Below are 24,707 nucleotides of genomic sequence, written 5' to 3'. Positions count from 1 at the left end.
TTACTTAAGATATCACTTAAAATTAATCTCTACCAACATTTAGACTGTCACGTTTCTCTTTGAGGGTTTCATAAAAAAAAGTTGATGAAATAAATAGAATACCAAAAAATAAAAAATAAATCTATTTGCTTAACCAGGAATCGGTGTTCAACCAAGTGGGGGACAGATATGAGGAACATTCATTGCTTGTTTGTCCCAGAATCCTAAATGCAAAACCTGATACCTACAGCACTAAACAGAGACTTACCAGTGTGCAATCCCTACCCTGGAACAGTGTTTGAAATTCAGCTAAGGCTGTCCACAGGGCCCAAGATTTGCCTTGAATCTATATGCAATTTCTCTCTGTTCATCACTTCAATCTGTGTTTTGGATTCCAAGCTGCATTATATAAAACAGAGCTCTATAGTGTAGAAGCAAAAAATACCTAGGGCTTGCGCCACCCCCCACCACCACTTTGGCCAAAGTGGACGAAATAGAGGCGCATAACTGGCCTTCTCCAGAGTGGATTAAGGCTGTCAAATTGCAGACAAAGCCTGTCCAGTTGGGGTTTGTGCTGTAACTTTCCTTCATAATCTATATAAGGGCAATAACTTCAGTAGGCCAACTAAAACTCCAAAATCCATAGCAGTTGCATATTTTCAAAGGGGACTGTCTCTTGCTCTTTCTTACCTTAAAACAATAAATAGAAGGTCCATGTGTTCTTGCTTCTACATTTTAATTTTTTTTTTTCCTGTGGCTGTTTGTGTCCTCCAAGATGTCTGATACAGGCCTCACAATATGAGGCTCTCTAGGAAATGGCCTGGAGCGCTTTCTTTTGGTTTGATTAAAGCAGGGCAGCAAAGAATTTATGAAAAGGATGTACCGGTAAATTTTATCTTTTAAAAAGTATCTTCCGCTGCTGTGCTTTAACAAAAATCAATCCAAATCTCTTCAGTGCTCTACAAGCAACATTTTTAACAAACTCGTGTTTTACAAAGCTCATGGACCTAGAGAAACAGAGATATACCTCAAATCAGCCTAATTCGTTATTCAGCCTCTACACACAGCTGATGCACACCTCTACTAAAATCTATATACTTTATACTTGCTTATTTTTCCTCATTCCCCTGCTGCCCTTGCTCTATGTAATATCTTGCCTGATTAAGAATTTTGGAAAACACAAATGCTTGCCACTGCTTTGTGATATTTTGATTTGTCCTAATATGGTATTGCGAACTGTAGATTTTGGAGGGGGTTTTCCCCTTAGGGACCAACACGCTGCCTTTGCTTTTTATAATAAAAGGAGTAAATGAAAGGTACCCTCAGTGGCCTGGAGTGCCTTCCATCAGCTTTAGCTGGTGGCCCAGCCATGACCCTATCTGGACAGGGATAGCCTAACTACTGTTGCCTATGCCCTGGTAACCTCTAGGCTGGATTACTGCAATGCATCATATGTAGGGCTGCCTCTGAAGACGGTTCGGAAACTTCAGCTAGTGCAGAATTCAGCGGCCAGGTTGCTCACTGGGGCAAGACAGTTTGAGCATATTACCCCAATCCTGGTCCAACTCCTCTGGCTACCAATTAGTTTCCGGGCCCAATTAGAAGTGCTGGTTTTACCCTATAAAGCCTTAAATGGCTCAGGACAACAATACCTCAAAGATCCACCTCTTTCCATATGAACCTACCCAGACCCTGAGATCTGATGCCCTTCTTTGTGTGCCTCCTCCAAGAGATCCAGGGGGTGGGAACATGAGAACAGGCTTTTTCTGCAATGGCTCCCCATCTGTGGATTGCTCTCCCCAGGGAAGTTTGCCTGGGGCCTTCATTATACACCTTTAGGTGCCAGGCAAAAACATTCCTCTTTAACCAGGCCTTTGGTAGATTGACAACGGGACGCACATGGCAATGTGGGTTAAACCACAGAGCCTAGGGCTTGCTGATCAGAAGGTTGGCGGTTCGAATCCCTGCGACAGGGTGAACTCCCGTTGCTGGGTCCCTGCTCCTGCCAACCTAGCAGTTCGAAAGCATGTCAAAGTGCAAGTAGATAAATAGGTACCACTCCGGTGGGAAGGTAAACGGCGTTTCCGTGCACTGCTCTGGTTCTCCAGAAGCGGCTCTGTCATGCTGGCCACATGACCCGGAAGCTGTACGCTGGCTCCCTCAGCCAGTAAAGCGAGATGAGTGCCGCAACCCCAGAGTCATCCGCAACTGGACCTAATGTTCAGGGGTCCCTTTACCTTGGTTGATTGACATCCTATGCCTTTTTAAAATGTAGGGGAAGGATTACTGGGTTGTTTTTGTTTTGATTATGAATTTTGTGGTTTTATATTGATTTTATCCTGGGAACCACCCTGAGACTTGCAGATATAGGGCAGTCTACAAATTTAATAAATAAAATTAAATATGTCAGTTGAAAACTCACAGCTGATGAGCACATTAAAAATGCTTCAAAACTCTATTTGCACCAGTTGCCCCATTTGACCCCTCTCTTATATTATTTGGAGCAACAGAATAAATTCAAAACACCAAAACCCACGCAACATGGAAGCAGCCATGTATTTCAATTAGCCTTCATCATCACTGGATTTTTCTGTGGCACTTTGTTCATTGTTTTCACTGTCATACTCAGGAGCATCCTGGCCATCGTGATCTGGCTGAGTCTCCATGTCCACCTCCTCTTCAGAGGCTTCCACATTCTCCTCATCATCATCCTCCTCCTCTCCACAGGACTGGGCAGAATGGAGTTGTGACCTCTCCCATTCTCTCTCAGATTCTCTATCTCCCGCTTCATTTTCATGATCACTACAGGAGAAACAGAAGAAAAACACTGCCCATTGCCATCCTCTGAAGAACAGCTGAATACATATTATGACCCAATCAGATCACAGCCACAAGGAGCTAGTCTCAAATTGGTCAACTGGCGTGATTTCGTGTTATTGCACTGGTGACAATGTTATTGCATTGTAAAATTTAGTTTCAGCTTGTGTAGCATTATGGCTTGCATCCAATGCAGCACTAAGTCACAGGTCCATCAGTGCAAGGATTTATGCTTTGTGCAGGAGGTCCTCTCTGCTTCCCCCCCCCCCCCATGTGCCCTGCACCCTCCCAGATACCTCAAAGGAGGTATCTGCAGAGACAAAGCCATCAATCTTGGAATGCCTCATGAAAAAAGAAGTCATCAGGCTACCATGCACATGTATTCAAAGAAGATCACTGTACAGAAGATCAATGTACAGAAGATCACTGTCCCCCAGATGAAATGGATCAAAAGCCCACAAGAACAAGAATCCCTGGAGCAGCATGCAAACTCTAAATGCCTGCCCTTCTCCATCTTGACTGTAAGAAGTCAGTGATAAAACCATCACTGTGACCTTTCTTGAGGACATCCTGAAGCAAGTCTCCAAACAGCCTGCTTTCTGTGTTAGCAGTACACAGAATAGCCTTGTTTTTAAAATCAGCACTCCAATCTTGGAGCCATGCATGTGGTTGGTCCTCATACTCATGGACCTAGCTCTGGCTATAAGTGCCAGTCAGTATCCATAGAATAATCAGCCACAAGCCCAGCTAGGCCAGCTCAATTAGAAGATATCAAGCTAAAATTACTAATGTTCCAGCACGATTAGTATATATGGGGTGGTTCAGGGGGTGGCCTCACAGCCCCTCCATTCTAGGGAACACTCTTGAAAAATAAGGGCAGCTATTGTCATGTCCACTAGGGAACTCCAAGTCTGCTGTTGATCTTCCTAAAGCTGAAAATAAAACCTCTTGGCTGCTTGATTACCTTGCCCATTCCAGTTTTTGCAATTCTGATGTAATAACCTAATAACTGAGTAAAAAAGGAAATGCACGCTCAGCATAATCCCAGCTGCTAGAGGAAGCATCCATGGACTTTTAGGTTTTGGCAGTTTGCTTTACTTTGAGTACTTTTACCATCAATTCTTCAATCCACCAATCAACTGCAGGTATAAGGGCTGTGAATATTTTCACATTCTTCTCAATGGGTGAAATCCAACAGTGTCCATCTGCCAGTAGAATGACCACAGCTGGCAGGACAGATCTCCCACCATCTCCCATCCAGTCCCCTGCATGGCCCCCAAATGTGCTCTGAAGAGTTGGGGAACCCACTAGACAAGGCTGGGGTAGCATAGGAGCCAGCAGAGGAACAAAGAGGAAGGGGAAGTTGATGCTGTCACCCAATGGAGATTCAAGTCTCTCTCCAGAGAGGAGGCGCAGACATACCAGATGCACATGAGGCTTTGGATTTTAGAGTTCTGTGCTATTAGAATAAGCTACAGCAAAAGGGGCAGTTTGAGATTAAAGTTGTCAGTCTCCTTCTTAAAACATCTAGGGCAGGGATGGGGAATCTGCATCCCTCCCAATTTTGTTGGAGCACGGCTTCCATCACCCTTCATCCTTGGCCACATTGGCTGGGCAGATGCTGGCAGTTGGAGTCCAACAACATCTGGAAGGCCACAAGTTGCCCATCCTGATCTACGGCAACCACTGGCAGTACTTACCTTTCGCCGTCTGCTGTCAAAATGTCAGAGCCTCCACTGGAATGGTCCTGCAAAAGCATCTCTGTAGCTGTTTCACCTTTCTTTGAAACAAACTCTTCACATAGTCCCAGCTCTCGAAGAATATCAGAGTAATGCTTCTCAGCTGCTATGCGTGCATTTTTCTATATTTTAGGAAAGGTAGAGTAAAAGAATAACAACAAAATACATTACTAAGATACTCTTAAATTTAAAGAATATATACGGCTGTGGATGTGTACATTGGTTGCCAAACATCCATGATCTCAGAGCATGAAAATGTTGTGGAACACAAACACAAAGCTTTAGACAGTGGCATTTTTAAATTTGGTACTCAACAGCTCTGTGCCGGCAAACCTATTAAATGTTAAAATTACATGTTCAAAATATTAAATGTTTAGATTACATATCTGCTCAGCTGCGGCTGGTTCATTCATCTCTGCCCTTGAGTTGTAGCCCTAGGTAGAAGGGAAGACATCCTAGTTCAGAGCAATACCATGTGCCAGAAATGAAAGAACCAGACCATTGTGGTTGCATTATTTTAAGTAAGCCGCTTGGGATCCTTCTGGATCAAAAGGCAGACTGGAAATCAAGCGAGCAAACAAGACAAGTGTAAATAATCACAGTTAAATTAAGTGGCATCTCCTCTACTCTTCATACTGTGATGGGTGGATTAGGAACACAGAGTATAAAATAAGAAAGCTTATTTGGGACGTTACTGTACACAATTATAACCAGGAAGGCAGCAATCGTTGCTGGTTGAGAAAGCACTGACAAATGAAATGAGGCATACAGAAGTGATGCAATGGGAGGCAGGAGACTGGGAACGTGGCATAACTTGCATCACCTCAAGGACAGTTCTTGATCATCAGATTAAAAAAAAGCTCGCACCCCGATATATATGAGAGATGTCAATAACCTGTGTAGCTTGTTCCAACAACAGTGGCCTCTTTTGCACCCTTTCTTCCATTTCTTCCAGCTCCTGGAGATATTCTTTCATTCTCTGCTTTTCATGTTTCCTGTTTTTTTAATACACCATGACATGGAAATGGTATGGAATTTAATCATGAACTTTCACAGCAAAATAAAAATAGAAGCAGCAAGACTAAACTATGTTATGCACGCTTTGAGGGCCTGCTACTGAACTAATGATCTTGCACCTATTGGGTCAGGATTTGAGGGATACATTAGCAGAATACCTGAGTATTTTAAACTTCGATTTATGCATCTGAGCTAGACTTTGATGGGGATCATTTGCCTCAGCCCGGGTGTATATAAGTCTCTGTAGCTTTCTTGCTCTTTCTTTTTGTTTTGTTCTATTTTTCTTCTTCTCTTCTTCTACCTTCCTTTTTTCCTCAGCTGACTCCCTGAATAACAAAATAAAGTAGAACTAAATAAATTTAAATCGAGAAAAGGCTTTTTAAAGAATTTCTCAAGGATACACTTACACAAATCAAGAAGTAATGTACTTCACAGATGGCAAATCCCACCCAAATATTATTTCATCTGGTGCCTGTGTCTTGTCTTGGAATACTGCCATGTTGCCTCTTTTGTACATTTATTATTATTTAAAAATATGTTTTCTCTCTTTACCCTTATACATGATTGTGCTCAATTTTCTTTCTTTCTTTCTTTTGAATTGCTGGAATATTTTGTTAGTCTTGTGCTACATTTAATAAAAAATGATGTGAATGGATGTGTGTCAATCTGAACTTTTTCTATGACTTATTACTGTAGATCATGGCATGAATAAGAAGGTTGGCATAACTTACAGTGAGGGGGAAAAGTATTTGATCCCCTGCTAAATTTGCCCATTTGCCCTCTGATAAAGAAATGACCAGTCCACATTTGGAAAGTCTGCTGCTTCAGGTGGCGGGTCGTGGCTTCAGCTATCGGACTGCAATTTAGCTGTGAGCGAACTCTAGCCGCTTTCTCACCCCCACCCCCCACTCGCTGTTGATGCAGCGGCAGGGCTCCATGAGCACGGCAAGTTTCTTGGTGCTCGGCTGGTCCCCTCGAGACCCCACACGTCCGTGGGGCTTTTTCAGGGGGGTGCTTAGCCCCAGCACTTCCCCTAAGGTCCGAAATAGTCCGGTACTAGTCGTCTCCTAAACGGACGATCTGTTCCGCGACACCATTTCTCTCTGCAGGCAAACCGGAAGACAAAAGTCAGAGATTGATGTGCATTATAATGAGTGAAATAAGTATTTGATCCCCTATCAACCAGCCAGCATAGCTGTCAACATTTCCCTTTTTTGCGGGAAATTCCCTTATTATAGCATTGGGAAACAGCAGGGAGGGTTGACAGCTATGCAGATGTCAGGCTACCTGGTATCTTCACTGTATGTAACGAGCGGAGATTAGAAGCACCTGCTGTAAGGGAGAGGTCTTACCTGTAATCCCAGCTCGTTACAGTACCTGTACAAAAGACACCTGTCGACAGAAGCAATCAATCCAGCAGATTCCAAAGTAGCCACCATGACCAAGACCAAAGAGCTGTCCAAGGATGTCAGGGACAAGACTGTAGACCTGCACAAGGCTGGACTGGGCTACAAGACTATTGCCAAACAGGTTGGTGAGAAGGTGACAACAGTTGGTGCAATAATTCGCAAATGGATTCACAAAATAACTGTCAACCTCCCTCGGTCTGGGGTTCCATGCAAGATCTCATCTCGTGGAGTTGTGATGATCAGGAGAACAGTGATGAAGCAGCCCAGAACTACACGGGGGGAACTTGTCAATGATCTCAAGGCAGCTGGGACCATAGTCACCATGAAAACAGTTGGTAACACACTACGCCATGAAGGACTGAGATCCTGCAGAGCCTGCAAGGTCCCCTTGCTCAAGACAGCACATGTACAGGCCCGTCTGCAGTTTGCCAGTGCACATCTGAATGACCCAGAGGAGAACTGGGTGAAAGTGTTGTGGCAAGATGAGACCAAAATCACGCTCTTTGGCATCAACTCAACTCGTTGTGTTTGGAGGAGGAGGAATGCTGCCTACGACCCCAAGAACACCATCCCCACCGTCAAACATGGAGGGGGATATATTATGCTTTGGGGGTGTTTTTCTGCTAAGGGGACAGGACACCTTCACCGCATCAAAGGGACGATGGACGGGACCATGTATCGTCAAATCTTGAGTGAGCACCTCCTTCCCTCAGCCAGGGCATTGAAAATGGGTTGAGGATGGGTATTCCAGCATGACAATGACCCAAAACACACGGCCAAGGCAACAAAGGAGTGGCTCAAGAAGAAGCACATTAAGGTCCTGGAGTGGCCTAGCCAGTCTCCAGACCTTAATCCCATCGAAAATCTGTGGAGGGAGCTGAAGGTTCAAGTAGCTACACATCAGCCTCGAACTCTTACTGACTTGGAGAGGATCTGCAAAGAGGAGTGGGACAAAATACCTCCTGAGATGTGTGCAAACCTGGTGGCCACCTACCAGAAACGCCTGACCTCTGTAATTGCCAACAAGGGTTTTGCCACCAAGTATTAAGTCATCTTTTGCAAAGGGATCAAATACTTATTTCACTCATTATAATACACATCAATCTCTGACTTTTGTCTTCTGGGTTTCTGGGGGTTTTCCTGTTGTTATTCTGTCTCTCGCAGCTACAATAAACCTACCAGTACCATTAAAATTATGGACTGGTCATTTCTTCGTCAGAGGGCAAATGGGCAAATTTAGCAGGGGATCAAATACTTCCCCCCCTCACTGTAATATAACAGGAGATCCCCATTATGAACTTTCTTGATGCTGGTACCAGCCGTGTCTCAAAAACATTTCCTGGAAGGCACTGAAGAGACATCCTGAGCGTCAAATACCTTGTGTAAATATCAGCGACTAATCTAGCGACTAATAACATCTAATCAACACCTGAATGGACGCCATCATGATAATAGTAAGGTAACTTTAAGACAGGAAGTAAACAAGGATAAACAGTTCAGTCACTGCTCACTAGATCCTTTCAACTTTTTATTAAGCAAAATAAACAAAATAAACAAAATGGGAAATAGGCAGAAAACTCTTGGAAGAAACAACAGAATAGAAATACTGAAATTATAGGAATTGCTCATCTCAAAGATCCCTTCCTTCTCCATTAGAATGAATTGGCTGAAATTACCGTATTTTCGCTTCATAGGGCGCACCTCGTTTTAGAGGAGGAAACAAGATAAAAAATATTTTTTCTGGTTTTCCTCCTCTAAAAGCCCTGTTTTTATGGGGTTCAACTCACATTTCTGCAGCTTCTAAAGGAAAGGGAGCCTATTCTACAGTTTCCAGACAGATAATCTAATCAGCCAGTCACATGTTGCTGGGGAAACAAACAACCTCCCTCTGCAGCACATTCAACAATGGAGGCCTGGGCAAGAGGGCGGGGCTGAAAGGGAGCCAGGACTCTTATCTCTCTCCCGATCTCTTGCTGATCAGCTGCTAAGCGGGGTCCTTTCAACACCCCCTTTTCTCTTTGTAAAATAAAAAGCATGATCCTCTTTTGGCCCCTGGGAAATTCAGCTCCAGGGACCACCATTCACTCCATAAGACACACAGATATTTCCCCTTACTTTTTAGGAGGAAAAAACCCTAGATTTTCAATAGTTAGTTAGCTCTCCACGCTCCAAGAAAGAATTATTACTTAGCACTCCAAAGGAAACAACACAAGGACAAGTATACCTTCCCCCGCTCCATTTCTTGACTTGCTATTAGTGTGGGTTCTGTGGTGAAATTGCCATGCTCATTTTCTATAGGCTTTTGAGAATAGTTAGGGATTCTTTCACTCACTCTTTGCCTGCTTAAATTGTAATTTTGCCCTCTGAAGCAACATTTATCTATTCTGTCACTTTCATTTCATATAATACACCGAGATTTCTTTATTCCTCTGGTGTAGGAAGTTCTTGTGGGCATAAGGTAAAGACCTATTCATAACGGACGCCCATCATAACTCTATCAAAGGATCCTAAACCTCTCAGTAGTGTGTGTATGAATACACATGAGTGTGGGACATGCATGTGAGTTCAGACATACATGCAATGTAACAATGTACTTCCTATAATACTCCACTGTGAGACTAATCAAAAATGGTTTCCTTACCCTAAAAGGGAGCATAGCCAACCATCCATCCAGTTCTCTGGAGACATCCATTGCTACAACCACTACATCAAGAACACTGAACTCAGGAAATTGTTGGCCCCCTTGGTCTTGTCAGTTGTGTAACTAGGGCAAAGTGACTGGTGCCCCAACACCAGACACAAGATCTGGGAAGAGGGGATGCAAAATCAGCTGCTGACAATGGAGTGTGTCTTAAAACAATTATGGGGAGGAAAAGGACTTCCACACCCATTCCCTGAAAGCCCCAGAACAGCACATGGAGGAAGGATAGGGGGGTTCATTTCATCTGAAACGCTTGCTCTGATGAAATGATTGCCTTAGTGCAACACTGAATTCCTCCCCAAAATAGCATGAATTTCACACATTCAAAGATAATCTTCATATTTTGTTATCAAAAAACAAAAACAAAATTAACATGATTAACATGATTATGTTTAGTTGTCTACTTATATGTTGTTAAACAGATACGAAAACCAATAAAAATTACTTATATAAAAAAAATCCACATGCAATTAGTAAAACCATTATAAACAGAGAATAATAGTTTTATTAATTCCATGTGGATCATAGTTTTAACTTCACTTAAGATATGCAGTGATAACTAAAACAAGTATTTAGTACCTTATTGCATCAACATGGTTTTATTTTCCACAGGCAACTTGAAATTAAACTAACGACAATTACATCAGTCCAGGCCTGTGAACAGCTCACCTGACTGCTTGTAGTCGTCGTCTTGTAGATTCTGTAATTCTTGGAGATACAGATTCTTCACAGCCTGAAGGAGATGAATTTGCATTCAAAGACCTCATTTGAGGCTTGGCTCTTGAAGAAGCATAGGGCCAGCGTGTTTCCTTTAATTGTTCTTCATCCATTTGAATGTCCTCAAGAATTTTCTCTTTGTTGGATGCTATATTTGGTGTACAGAGATTGAAGGGTTCACAGGCTGTAATGTGTTTCACATTCTTCTGTCTCTTAAGCCGCTTCAGGAATTTTTGATGTAAAATTTCAAAATCTGGGACCTTGGCTTTTGTCTTTGGTTTGTGTTCCACTCCTTTAGTAAGCTCAAGATGATTTTGCTGCCCATTCTTATTAATGCCTCTGTTTCCTAACCTGCTGTTAGGGAGAGACGAATTGCGCAGAAGCTCTTCTGATCTCATCTGAATTCTAATATCTCTATAAAGCTCTTCTTCCTTTAGCTTCTCATTAATTTCTGAACTATAAACAAATTTAGGAACTGGCTTTGCTCTGAATACTTTTGCTTTCTTTTCTGGTGAAGAAACGTCCTTCAACTGCATTTTCTTCATTTCTTTCTTTTGTGCTTCCCGCTCAATAAACTGAAATGGCTTTTGTGTGGCTAGAAGGACCGCTTGCCTCCTCTCTCTTAGTGACTTTCTACGTTCTTCATTTTGCTGCATAATATCATGATAGAGAGGGACAAAGACATAAGCAGGCACTGGATTGGCTCGGAATTTCTTTTGACATTCTGCTTCCTCCTCCAATTCTTTCTTCAGCAAGTTATTTTCCAGTTCAATCAGTGACTTTGACTTTATGTTCAGTTGTTTTATCTTAGCTTCTCTGATAGTCATCTGAAAAGGCTCAGGTATTGTGATCTTTGGGGACCACTTTTTTTTCTTCCTCCTGCTCTTCCTCAAAGTCTGTAATTTGGATAAAATACTTTGGTTGCAGTGAGAATAGTCCTCCAAAGACGACCCATCCCATGAATTTTCAGCTTGCTCCTTACCAAATGTTAGTGATCTGTCTTCAATGTCATTTTCTTCTAACTCTAATGCTTTATCAGATATATGAGATAAATCTGAATGAAAAGAATTGTTCAAATCAGGCTCAGAAAATGATTTACACATATTCTGAGGTTGAAAAGGGCTTGGCTCCCAAGATCTGAAAGGAAATAAAAATGTGAAGGTTAGTTTTCTGCAAGCGGCAAAATATAACCAGACTGCTTTGATGAATAACAGAATGGAGGAGCATTTCAAGTCTAAAGAATCCCACCAGTATAGCAGGTTGGGCCTATGTGTCTGAGCTCATTGCCTTTGTTACCAGAAGCCTGAAAAATAGCTCTCCCCAAACTGGGTGATCAAAAGCAACTTAAACTGCATTTGTTCCTTATGATAAAATGTACAGTTTAGTGAAACATTTGTGTTAGGACCAAGCAACCGTAGGCTGGATGTCTGTGATCAGAAGTCACATCACTGGTCTCCTGTAAGACAGAGAATAGAAGTAAAAATAAGAAATATTCCTATTAGCAAAACTGAAAATTAATTTTAGAAGACGCTCCCTAAGGAATATCTGCGGTGTGTTCTAAAACCTTTGGAAAACCCTAAGCAAAAGTAATTTGTTACTATGAATAGGGAGACAGGCCATAGCTCATTAGCAGAGCATCTGCTTTGCATGCAGAATGTCCCAGCTTCAATCCTTGGAATTTTCAGGTGCTGCTGGGAGAGAACCCAAGTGGAAATTCTGGAGAGCTGCTCCCAGGGGCTAGATGAATAAATGGACTGACGGGGCTAGATGAATAAATGGACTGACTTGGTATTAAAGCAGCATACTATGTTCCTGAAGGATGCAGGTGGCGCTGTGGGTTAAACCACAGAGCCTAGGACTTGCCAATCAGAAGGTCGGCGGTTCGAATCCCCGCGACGTGGTGAGCTCCCGTTGCTCAGTCCCAGCTCCTGCCAACCTAGCAGTTTGAATGGTCAGGGGTCCCTTTACCAATGTTCCCGAACTCCAAAAAGATCAAACCTATCAATTCTTAAAGAAATCAGCCCTGAGTGCTCACTAGAAGGACAGATCCTGAAGTTGAGGCTGCAATACTTTGGCCACCTCATGAGAAGAGAAGACCCCCTGGAAAAGACCCTGATGTTGGGAAAGATGGAGGGCACAAGGAGAAGGGGACGACAGAGGATGAGATGGTTGGATAGTGTTCTCGAAGCGACTGGCATGAGTTTGGCCAGTGGAGGATAGGGGTGCCTGGCGTGCTCTGGTCCATGGGGTCACGAAGAGTCGGACACAACTGAACGACTGAACAACAACAAATGTTCCCGAAATTTCATTTCAGTCCCATTTCAGTATTTCTGTCCTAAACCATGGCTTCAGATTCTGGTGTAAGCAGGAAGCCTGGTTAGTCTTAGCATCAGCTAATACCACCATCCGATGTAATAGTTAATTGGTGCTAAATACCTAGGAAGAATTTACACTCCAGTACAAAAGGATCAAGTGGGGAAGAAAGTGGCTGCAACCCTGCACTCCCAATTGCTTAAGCACAGTTAAGCAACTAGCAGTGTTACACACTCTGTAACTCTGAAAGTTAAATTTCTGACATCTATATCTATATCTATATATAACCTATTGTACACCAAAATAGTTGAACCAATTCTGATATTTTCAGTAGGTTTAAGGAGTTTATCCTACAATTAAGGATATTTTCAAACAAATCAAGGCAAGAAACACACACACACTTACACTCTTCGCCGCCACCGCCGCCCCCACCCGTCCTCCAGCAGCAGCATCTGCTTTTGCCGCCTCCCTCCTCCCTGCAGGCCGAGGAGTCGCCTTGGGTCCCAGTGGACGCCCTGGCGGCTCAGCTGCTGCACGACCAGTTCGTGCTGACGGCGCTGGAGCTGCAGACGGAGCTACTGGAGAGCGGCCGGGAGCTCCCCTGGCTGAGGGATTACTTCTCCAACCCGGGCAACTTCGAGTGCCAGGGAGGAGGAGGCTGCGCAGGGGGGGGGCGGCGCCCACCCCGAGAAAGCAATATATTTTCTAGCGCCCGTTAATTTAACGGGCTGCATTCAGCTAGTAGTATATAAAACACTGTTTTGGTGAGATTATCAGCATGCAGATTCCTCCATAATATACAGGCGACTATTTCGTGCAGGGGCTCCATTTCCAGCCCCTGCATGTGTCAGCAGAGCACACATAAGCACACCCCACCCCATTATGCCCCGTTCTGTTCTGTCCCACCCCACCCCACCCCCACCCATTCTGCCCTCTTCCGGGTCCAAAAGACCTGCGCGTCGGCAATTATATGTCAACCCCTAAAAGGGTTGCTGCTGCCTGTAACTACAATATTTAACACCTTCAGACACATAATACTACAAAAATAGATTATAAACCATACCTGTCATTCATACTATGGGTCACATCCTCATTTGTTAAAGGTTGAACATCTTTTAGATACAGTTTATTCCGATACATGTTTTCCAATTTTGCCATGGTCTCCAGGTGAGCGTACTTAAGCTCTTCCAGCTTTAAATAATATTCTTGATTTGAAAGGTACATTTTGGAGAGGTCTATCCAGTCTCTGCAATCGGCATGCCCAGTAGAACGCTGCTGTCTCTCAGGACTCAAACTATCCTAAAACAGAATATTATTATAATGTTTTCATTCCCGTTGGAGAAATAAGTATAAGATGCTAGTAATTTGGTCAAGTGGTAGGTGCCACAAACTGTGGAACTCAGCACTTCTCAGCATTGAAAACTGCTGAGACATGGTTAAAGTAGGGTCCAATCTGCATGACATCATCCTATAGCCAAAGTTGCTCAACTGTAATAAACATTTAAATCCATTTTTATTTCCAATTTCAAATGAATAATTGCATTTCATCAACAGATATACTACAACACTATGTACCTTTCTGGTTAGCTGCATGTAAACTCATTTCGACTCCTTTGATGTAAAGCTCATTAAGAGATTTGTGTAGGCTTGGTATACAAATACCATCTGGTTCCTATATAAGCCAATACTGTCTAAACGGCAGTATCTGCGACTTACAAATTCTCAGAAACATTACCTATGCTAATGTCTTCAATCAAAATGCAGTAAGAGAAGCAAAACCATTTAGAATTGATTCCATAGGTTTTCCTTTATTTAATACAATTTACCGTATATACCACTTGATTGTAAAAAAAAGCATGCAAGTTACAGAATTTAGAATGCTTCAAAACTTGCAGTGTTATTACCTTTGCAGTTGACAAATTTAAAAGTGCAAGCTTTTATTCTTAGAACACTACTACTCAATAAACAGGTTTTCAGTCTGCCACCTTTCTTGTTCTAAGTGACAGCACAGTGACATGATTGGCAGCAGAAAAGAGGGGAGGCAGGAAGACGACCCATGTGTCATAGAGCCTAATCCAACATACACAAAGACACACAGACTTTACAATATACACTCCCCTTCATGCCAGAGAGGAAAGCCAAACCTTAGCACAGCCTGGCAAGGTACAACTTCCACTCATACAGAACAAAACTGGACCTACAGCAATATCCGATTGTCAACATTTTGAGCCCAGGATATAAAAAAATGTCATGGTTACTCCCAACATCAGAAAAAACTCCCACCTCTGTTTAAAGCAAAAGTGCACAAGAGGCACATGTTTCACTAGCAGAGTTTTCATTGTGCTAATAAAAAGACTGCTGGTTAAATGTGTGCCAATCTGGCAGTCATTCAAGGCACAAGCATGGGTGATTTTGAGAGGAGTTGTCAACCTTTCTGTGTTTCTCTTTCTTATAAAGTGTATTTGGTTTAACAACTCTTTTTCTTAGCTGCTAGCATTTGTGATCACAGCTGGAAAAGCTTTAGTTGCTGATTTCTCCCAGTCATTGTCCTGCTGATAAAGACTTAAAGAGTCCAGGTTGTGGGGATGGGGAAGATACAATAATACTATTTCAGTTACAGGTAGGTAGCCATGTTGGTCTGCCATAGTCAAAACAAAATAAAAAATAAAAAAAATTCCTTCCAGTAGCACCTTAGAGACCAACTAAGTTTTTTTTTTGGTATGCATGGTATCTGAAGAAGTGTGCATGCACACAAAAGCTCATACCAAGAACAAACTTAGTTGGTCTCTAAGGTGCTACTGGAAGGCTTTTTTATTTTTTATTTTGTTAATACTATTTCAGTGTTAATTAATCTAGTTAGATGGAGCTATACTGTGTTCTCCGGACAGTCTATCCCAAAGCCGTCTTGATTATATATATATATATATATATATATATATATATATATATATATATATATATATATATATATTTTCACAAATTAATGGGGTAGAGGGAAGAGACGAGACACATCTCAAGAAGGACACAATCTGCTTTGCTTCCTAGCAAAGCACTTATGCAAAAACAAGGCAACAACTCTAACCAAACCTCCCTGGGAGTAAGTACCACTTAACCCAATAGGGGTTACTTCTGAGTTGACATAAACCGCATCCAAGACTTTTCTGTAGGGAGGTGAGGTTAAAGGGAGGGGACAGTTGTTTATCTGCTAATTAGTGGGTGGGAGCATTCTTTATTATTTGAGTACAGTTAAATGTTGTTTTGTTATTATTTACAAGGTGGTTGTGTTGCTTTTATTTTTTAATACATGTTACGTTAGACGATGTATTGATGTATGATTCCCCATGCCCCAATATTTTCCCTTCTCTTATGGCATTGTGTCCGTGACTGTAAGTCACTTTGAGATCTTCTTGTTAAAAAGCGACTAGTAAAGCTTAAAAAATAAGAGAAACATTTTTGTTTAGACAAGCCTACCCAGGTGATTAGAAAGTTGGGGTAATTTTAATCTGTTTCAGCATTTTATGTTTCTGCATGTTTCAAACTATGGTTGTGGATTTTTCCTCGACTTTATGGTTTTATCTTTTTCTTAAAAGCTCTGAGGTTTTTAACACTCAAGCGGTGTATAAATTTTACGAAATGAACAAATGAACAAAAACAATAAGAAGATTTAACTTCCACCTAGCCTAAACCCCCTCCCTGCTCTTTGGCAAAATAGTTGTTTACCTGCTAATTACGGGTGGGAGCATTTTTCATTCTTATTTTATGGTTATTGCATGTGTGTATAATAGACCTTCAGGCGACAAGGGACTATTAAGTTTATTTAATAATAATAAATAAATAAATAAAAACAATGCGCTCCTCCGCTCCGCTCTTTTGCCTCAAGACTTGTAGCAAGTACATAGTGTACCACTTTTCCTGGAAGGAAGGGGAAAGGCGCCTCCTGCCGTTCCCTCCCGCGGCCACCAGGGGGCAGCAACCCGGTGACTGAGGCGGCAGCGGCCTCCCCCCCACTTTCAACCTACCTGCCGCTCACCGCCCCCCGGCGCGGCCCTTCCGGTCTCCCTCTCGTAAAGCGCGACCGGTGCCCTGGTGCGCGGGTCTACCGGCGTGTGGAGGCAGGAGGCCGCGAGCAGGGCGGCTCGGTGGGCCGAGTCCATGGCTCTTTCCGAGCGGGGCAGCAGAAGGCCGCTTTGCCCGGCTCGGTTGCCAAGGCGACGGCGCTACGGCGGCTCCCACGGGACAGAAAGCCCTCGCCTGCTGGCGAACGCGCGCTCTGGAGCCCCGGCTGTTCGAGAAAGGCGCTTTCCCGGAGAGGCGGGGCTCCGAGGCCAAGATGCCCTTCTCTTCCTTTCTCTTATCTCTTGCATTGTAGAATTGGAAGGGACCCCAGGGGTCATCTAGTCCAACTCCCTGCGATGCCCACCGCATCCTGCCCACCGTTGTCCTTGGCTGGGCTCGAACCACCAACTTTCTGGTTAGCATTCAGGCGCACTGACCCTAATACGTATAATATAGAGACGGACTCCTCCATTGTCTCCTCCCGAGACAGACGCGTGCCAACGCAATCTATATGAGGCAACCTGTCCTGGTTGCTTTAGCTGAGATTCCTGCACTGCAGGGGATTGGACGAGGGTCACCCTCGGAACCCCTTCCAACTCTGCAGTTCTTTTTTTATATATATATTTTTATTTTGCACCATAAAAACAAAACAAAAAAAAATGAAAAATAAATACACTTTTGTCACATTTGCACACTTTACATTATAGTTTAAACTCCGCCGAGTTTTCCGACTTCCTTCCATCCCTGCATTAGTTTTCTAGGTTACATCATTCTTCCGCTTTCTCTCAATTTTATCTAATTGTTCATATCCTAATATTACCACCCTCAATCCTTTATTCTCTCTGTTGCTTTGTAAGTATTTCACCACACCTGTAAGTGTTTACACATTTTTACCATCTCTTAAATATTCCAAAAATTTACTCCAATCTAATTGGGACTGCTGATCTCTTTGGTTTCTTATTCTGCCAGTTAATCTTGCCAATTCCAAATATTCTAAGTTTCTTTCTCCAATCTGCTACCGTTGGTACATTCATCGTTTTCCAGTTTTGGGCTAGCAAAATTCTCGCTGCTGTGGTGGCATATAAGAAAAATCTTTGATCTCGCCTCTCAATCTCGTCCCCCACCAGTCCGGGTGTTATGTACTGAGCTGAATAGGATCCAAAATGCACCAGTCTGATTGGTCCTAGAACAATAGGATTGAGATTGCAGCAGTCTGACTGGTCCCAGAACAATAGGATTGAGATTGCAGCAGTCTGACTGGTCCCAGAACAATAGGATTGAGATTGCAGCAGTCTGATTGGTCTGCAGGAGCCACCCAATCCAGCTCCAGGTGGAAGTGAATCCGCATTCCGATTGGCATACAGGAGTATCCCGGAATTAGCCAATCACGTGGGGCCCATTGTGTAAATAGTGTATATAAAGCAAACATTTTGGGGGAACTGCATTCCTCACTAATATGAGCTGAATAAAGAGCATGAACATCACACTGGACTCCGAGTATCTTTCACCGAGCAAAAAAGCTTCAGGTCTTTTTGGGAATGTGTATTGAAATATTTTTTTCATTTCATTATATATTGCCTCCCAAAATATTTTTACCTTATCACATACCCACCACAGTTCTATGACAATGGGAGGAGTAAAAGTGAATTTAAAAAATAAAGAAATTTGGCCACTATTATTTCCCCCCACATTGTAGTGAGCATAGGCACTGATTTGTGCCTGGGCTCCCACAAATTTTTAATGGAGGAGCCACCACCGTCACCGCCTCCCCCCCAAGTTCCACTCTGCAGCATAGGGGTGCACACATCAGCACACACACACACCCGTGATGTGCGCAAGTGACAGCAGCAGGTTGTGTGAGGGATATTATTACTATAATTATTATTTATTTTAATTTACATATATATACCACCCTTCAATGAAGATCATCACAGGCAGGGCAGTTTACAGCATAAAGAACACAAAATACATAATTAATAGCAAAGCAAAACAGTGTATCATGTACACCTATCATAATTTCAGGGGCAGGGGAAAATAAGTATTTGTTCACTTTACTTGTATGCAGTTTTTTCCACACCCAAAAAGATAATCATGCTCAAAGCAGCTTACAACAAAGAAAACAGGAATACATTTCAAACACTAAAGCAATTTCATAACATAGCAAAACCATATCAAAAATAATACCTTACAAAAAAATCAAATTCCAATACTATATAGTAAGATAGAAGCATTCAGTAGCAAAAATAACAAGGGAGCTTCATAGTTTCACCTTAGTCCTAGAAACACCACTCTTGCATTGTATGTAAACTACCGGTTTGAATGATACTATGATGTAGCCCACTGTTCATATCTCTCTTTTGTAGATTAGTCAGTTTGTGTATTATTATTTTCGTTCTTTCACAAAGGAGCCAAAAATCATGAATAGCAGAATAGAATCATATAATCTTAGAGTTGGAAGGGACCCCAAGAGTCATCTAGTCCAACCCCCTGCAATGCAGGAATCTCAGCTAAAGCATCCATGACAGATGGCCATCCAACCTCTGTTTAGAAACCTCCAAAGAAGGAGAGTCCACCACCTCTTGTGGGAGTCTGTTCCACGGCTGAACAGCTCTTACTGTCAGAAAGTTTTCCGAATGTTTAGTAGAAATCTCCTTTCTTGCAACTTGAAGCCATGGGTTCGAGTCCTCCCCTCCAGAGCAGGAGCAAACAAGCATGCTCCCTCCTCCATGTGACAGCTCTTAAGATATTTGAAGATGGCTATCATATCTCCTCTCAGTCTCCTCTTTTCCAGGCTAAACATACCCAGCTCCTTCAAACACTCCTCATAAGGCTTGATTTCCAGGCCCCTGATCATCTTGATCACCCTCCTCTGCACACTTTCCAGCTTGTCAACATGCTTCTTAAATTGTGGTGCCCAGAATTGGACACAGTATTCCAAGTGTGGTCTGACTAAGGCAGAATAGAGTGGTACTATTACTTCCCTTGATCTGAACGCTATACTTCTGTTGATGCAGCCTAGAATAGCATTCGCTTTTTTTGCTGCTGCATCACTGTTGACTCATCCTAAGCTTGTGGTCCACCAAGACCCCTAGATCCTTTTGACGTATACTGCTAGTAAGTCAAGTGTCCCCCATCCTGTATTTGTGCATCTGGTTCTTCCTGCCTAAGTGCAGAACCTGACATTTGTCCCTATTGAAATTCATTTTGTTAGCTTGAGTCCCGTTCTCCAATCTGTTATGGTCATTTTTGAATTTGATTCTGTCTTCTGCGCCATTGGCTACCCCTCCCAGTTTGGTGTCATCTGAAAATTTGATGAGCATCCCAATTCCTTAATCCAAGTCATTTATAAACACATTGAATAACAACAGGCCCAGGACAGAACCCTGCACCACCCCACTTGTGACTTTTTCCAAGACGACAAGGAACCATGAATGAGTACTCTTTGGGTCTACCAACTGCAAATCCACCTAACAGTTACCTCATTCAACCCACATTTTACCAGGTTCCCTGCGAGACTATTATGGGGAACTTTGTCAAAAGCCTTACTAAAATCAAGATATACTATGTCCACAGCATTCTCCTGATCCACCAAGTTTGTAATTCCATCAAATAAAGAAATGAGATAGGTCTGGCATGACTTATTTTTGAGAAACCTCTTCTGGGTTTTAGTAATCACAGCATCCTTTTCCAAAAGCTCACAGGCTGACTGTTGAATTATCTGTTCTATGACCTTCCCTGGTATCAATGTCAAGTTCACCGGTCAGTAATTACCTGGGTCTTCCTTTCCCCCCTTTTTGAAGATGGGGACATTTGCCCACCTCCAGTGTGTAGGGACCTCACCTGTTCTCCAAGAATTCTCAATAGACAAAGGCTCTGAAATTACATCCACAAGCTCCTTTAGTACCCTTGGATGCAGCTCATCAGGCCCTGGAGATTTGAAGTCATTTAAAGTAGCTGGGTGTTCCCTCACTGCCTCTTTTCCTATCTTGAACTGCAGCTCCCTCCTTACATCATTTATTCTGTCATCACCAGGTTGGGCATCACTTTTCTTTTGGGTGAAGACAGAGGCAAAGTAAGTGTTGAGTAGTTCCGCCTTTTCTCTGTCACCCAATAGCATTTCTCCATGTTCCCTACGCAGAGGACCTACCACTTGCTTGTTCTTACTCTTACTTCAGACATAGCCAAATAAACTTTTTACAACAGCTCTCTATAAACTTAAAAGAGCTATTGCCTTATTTGGTTTCTATTGATGAAATACATTATCAGGGGCAGATCTCCACTCATTCTATGCTGTACAGCTATATTGTTTACCCAAGTTGAAGAGAGCCCTGGGTGATAGAGAAGATTTATGGTTACTCTGCCCTTGAACTGAGTTAGCTAACCATGTCTCCTTTGCTGAAAAGTAGCAATTGCATTGAAAATGGACAATACTGCAAGAGACCTTTCAGAAAATATGCACCTCAGCTTATTGTACAAGTATGGTTTAATAGTGGCCAATGGCGGCACCGAATTAACGCATGTGCATTCTGCCCTATTGATTTGTATGCAGAGGTCCCAAATAAAACAGGAATTTGGGTGTTTCTCTAGTTTTCTTTCTATCCCTGCACATTACACTATTGTGCAATCATGTACACACTTGGGAGTAAGCTTAATTATACTCATAGTGGCTTACTTCCGAATAGATGTGTAACAGATTTCATTAAGAATATAAAAGCTGTTTTTATTAATTCAGATTATGACATTTATACCCCACCTTTCCTAGCTCAGCATGGTTTACATGGTTCTTCCCCTCCCAACTCTGCAAGGTCAGTTAGGCTGAAAGAGTGACAGGCCCAAGGCCATCCAGTAAGCTTCATGGCGGAGTGACAATGCTGCTCTCCCACACCCAACACTCTAACCACTAAATTACACTGGCTTTTTTCAATGGCAACAGACAGCAAGTGTAGGCAGACTTGCTCAGGACAAATTGCAGAGGCAATTGTATTAGTTGTTGTAGGTTCTGTTGTTACAAAGTCTTGCGGCACCTTAGAAGACTGACCTAGATTTATGGTACAAGAGCTCATGTCACCAGCAGCATGAACTGATGCAAGTTCTGACGCCATTCGTTTTAGACGTTTAATTAAAGCTGAAATGAAAACACGTCGTCTCAGCTGAAGCATATTATGTGGAATTACTGACAGGCGAGAAACACACATTACTTCCATCCTTATCCAGAAAACCCTTTGGCTTGTCTTCTGTTAAGTTTTGACTTTGAGTTTGAAGCTACCATGGCTTACTGCCTAGCATAACTATTAACATTTTTAAGTGACTGATCAGTGGAAATCAAGAGTGGCAACTTTGGTTTCTGTGGCAATACTGGCTTCTGTAGATTCTACATGAGGGATGATGGGAGTGGCAGCCCTCCTGGCTGATGGAAGTTGGGAATTCAACAGCTGCAGACTACTGCAATGCACTCTGTGGGGCTGCCCTTGAAGACTATCTGAAAGCTGGTGGTATAGAATGCATCCACCAGGCTTCTGAGCAATACTGTAAAGTGGGATCATATCTCACTAATGGAAGCGTATTTACTTACTGGGCCCAATTTCAGATTTTGACTCCAATATGTACACCCTAGAAAATTCTTTTAAGTAGCACCTTAGAGACCAACTGTGTTTGTTCTTGGTATGAGCTTTCGTGTGCATGCACACTTCTTCAGATAAGTGTGCATGCACACGAAAGCTCATACCAAGAAAAAACACAGTTGGTCCTAAGGTGCTACTCTAAAAGAATTTTCTATTTTGTTTCAACTATGGCAGACCAACACGGCTACCCACCTGTATGTACACCCTGTATGGCCTGGACCAAAGTACTTGGAAAAGGACCCTGGTCAGTCCAAGTCTTAAAATCTGGGAGACTCTACATATGCTTATCTACAATTGTGGGACATTATACACAGCCTTCTTTGTTGTGGCACACCACTTGCAGAAACTCATTCCCCGCCCCCACTTCAGTACTAGTATGTATGCCCCCTTCATTACCAGCATTTCATTGCCAAGTGGAAATGTCTTTTCTTCCATTAAATATCTGAGCAGGGGTGGGCAGAGATCAGCTTTGTTCACTGTAATACTCTAGACTTGAAATTGGTATGACATGATTGGATCCTATACACTGCCCTTGGGATGAAGGGTGGTTTAGAAATTTAACCAACCAATGATAACTAACAAATATACATCTGGAGAGCCGCAGCTTTCCCAACCTGATGAACATGTTTTTATGAGCAAATGTTTTTAAATACTGGTAATCTTACCATTGGGCAACTTCTTTACACATCTCTTGTCTGAGAAATCTCTGCATGCCAATCAGGAATCCTTGCAAATTGCAAAGAGATTATGGGACATGTGGGATATAAAGCTGTCAGTCAAGTCCAACATCCCGTGAGGACTAACTGCCTCTATGTGGCAGGCAGTTTTGTCAGTTGGTTGGTTGGTCGGTTGCTGCAAGGAGTGTTAGCTCGGATGCAGTCTTCTCATGACTCACTACTATCTAGTATATAGTTATCAGTTATGTAACCAAAGCCTGCCTTCGGGAACAACTTTGTAAACCTGAATGAATCTGATAGTAAAGTAGTTTATGTTAGTATGATTCAGATTCATGTGGTTTTCTTTAAGAGGGACAGAAAGGGATTATCAACCAGGAAGGTATAATTATTGATAGGACTCAAACGAGTTAGCAACCTGTTTGTCACTGCATAAACTCAAAAACCGGGATCGTTTAAAACTCTGCAGTTCAAAAGCATGTCAAAGTGCAAGTAGATAAATAGGTACTGCTCCGGTGGGGAAGGTAAAACCGTGGTTTCCGTGTTGCTGCTCTGGCCACATGACCCGGAAGCTGTACGCCGGCTCCCTCGGCCAGTAAAGCGAGATGAGCACTGCAACCCCAGAGTCGTCTGCGACTGGACCTAATGGCCAGGGGTCCCTTTACCTTTAAAATTATATAAACGTTCCCACAGGGCATGCCAATTACAGCAGGATACCACCCGTAGTGTGTATGCACAAAATGCCCTCTATTCTATTGTACCTGCAGGGGAAGAGCCAGGTCCACTGTTACTAATCTTTTCCTGTGGAAACCCATAATTTTGAGAACCCCCAGCATTCCTTATGGTGTGAAAGCTAACAATGTAGCAAATATTCCAGAACGTGAAGAAATCCCCAAATGTGAAAAATGATTTGTTTTTATTCTGTCTTAACACTCTCCAGTTTTAACTCTAACAGTATCAATTGTTGTAAACTGCCCCGGGGGGGGGGGGGGCGCTTTGTTTAGCTATAAAGACAATGTAAACAAGATATGCCTTGAGAATTTAAGGTTTTATTAATTTAAGTTGACAAGTATAAATGAAATGTAACTGGGAGTTATGCAGATGTCCAGTGAAGGAGCTGCATTCCAAACTTGCGACACTGTGCTGAGCTGCACTGTCTGTTTCTTTAGTCATCTCATCGAGTATTCACCTGCAAAGAGAAACAGAATGGTATGGAATGATACTTTTCATTACCTTCATACGTCTCTGCATCACCAACATTATTTTGTATCGTTGTTTTTTATCCAGCATTAATCTACACTTTCACTAAGTTATTTGTCTCTTTAAATCTGAACAGCAACTTTCATCATTTAGTTACAAATGCAGCATGTTAACTTGCAGATTCACATTATGATATAATAGGAATTGTCACTTAACATTTGCTAACAGCTATGAAATATCCATTTGTGAGAATGTTAGCCATTAAGTGTAACTTACCACATCATCAATCTTAAGAATACTGCGGACTGTTTCTGTCGCTAGGGTCAGAGCACTGATGGAAACCAACAGAGGTTGGACCACCAATTCTTCCAGAATATTGGAAATTCCACCCTACAAATTAAAAATGGAAACCTCAGTTTATAAACGAATTACCAGCATAAATTACATGAAATTATGTATCTCAA

At 42.5% G+C, this 24,707-nt stretch overlaps 1 protein-coding gene and 1 long non-coding RNA gene across 2 annotated transcripts; both read right to left on the bottom strand.

Annotated features, from left to right (window-relative positions):
• Window positions 1-2,443: 2,443 nt before the first annotated feature.
• LOC117044816 (protein FAM161A-like) lies at window positions 2,444-16,846 on the bottom strand. The gene is made up of 6 exons (XM_033145637.1): window positions 16,712-16,846; window positions 13,756-13,991; window positions 10,332-11,516; window positions 5,431-5,530; window positions 4,497-4,657; window positions 2,444-2,781 (listed from the first exon to the last, which is right to left on the bottom strand). Exons 1-6 carry the CDS (start codon window positions 16,844-16,846, stop codon window positions 2,544-2,546), a joined length of 2,055 nt encoding a protein of 684 aa, XP_033001528.1. The 3' UTR covers window positions 2,444-2,543.
• Window positions 16,847-24,072: 7,226 nt separating this feature from the next.
• Window positions 24,073-24,700, bottom strand: LOC117044817. The gene is made up of 2 exons (XR_004426356.1): window positions 24,520-24,700; window positions 24,073-24,232 (listed from the first exon to the last, which is right to left on the bottom strand). It is a non-coding gene; the product is annotated as an uncharacterized LOC117044817 (long non-coding RNA).
• Window positions 24,701-24,707: the final 7 nt, after the last annotated feature.

This window comes from Lacerta agilis, chromosome 3 (assembly GCF_009819535.1).
Source record: "Lacerta agilis isolate rLacAgi1 chromosome 3, rLacAgi1.pri, whole genome shotgun sequence".
Lineage (NCBI taxonomy): Eukaryota > Metazoa > Chordata > Lepidosauria > Squamata > Lacertidae > Lacerta > Lacerta agilis.
This window is presented reverse-complemented; position numbering and strand designations above follow the sequence as displayed.

Excerpts from the sequence above, each read along its gene's own strand:
- LOC117044816 (XM_033145637.1), bottom strand. The coding sequence starts at position 16,846 with ATGGACTCGGCCCACCGAGCCGCCCTGCTCGCGGCCTCCTGCCTCCAC. Across the intron at positions 13,992-16,711 it reads CGGGGGGCGGTGAGCGGCAG|GATAGTTTGAGTCCTGAGAG; the intron begins GTAGGTTGAAAG and ends ATTCTGTTTTAG. Across the intron at positions 5,531-10,331 it reads CGACGACTACAAGCAGTCAG|GAAACATGAAAAGCAGAGAA; the intron begins GTGAGCTGTTCA and ends TTAAAAAAACAG.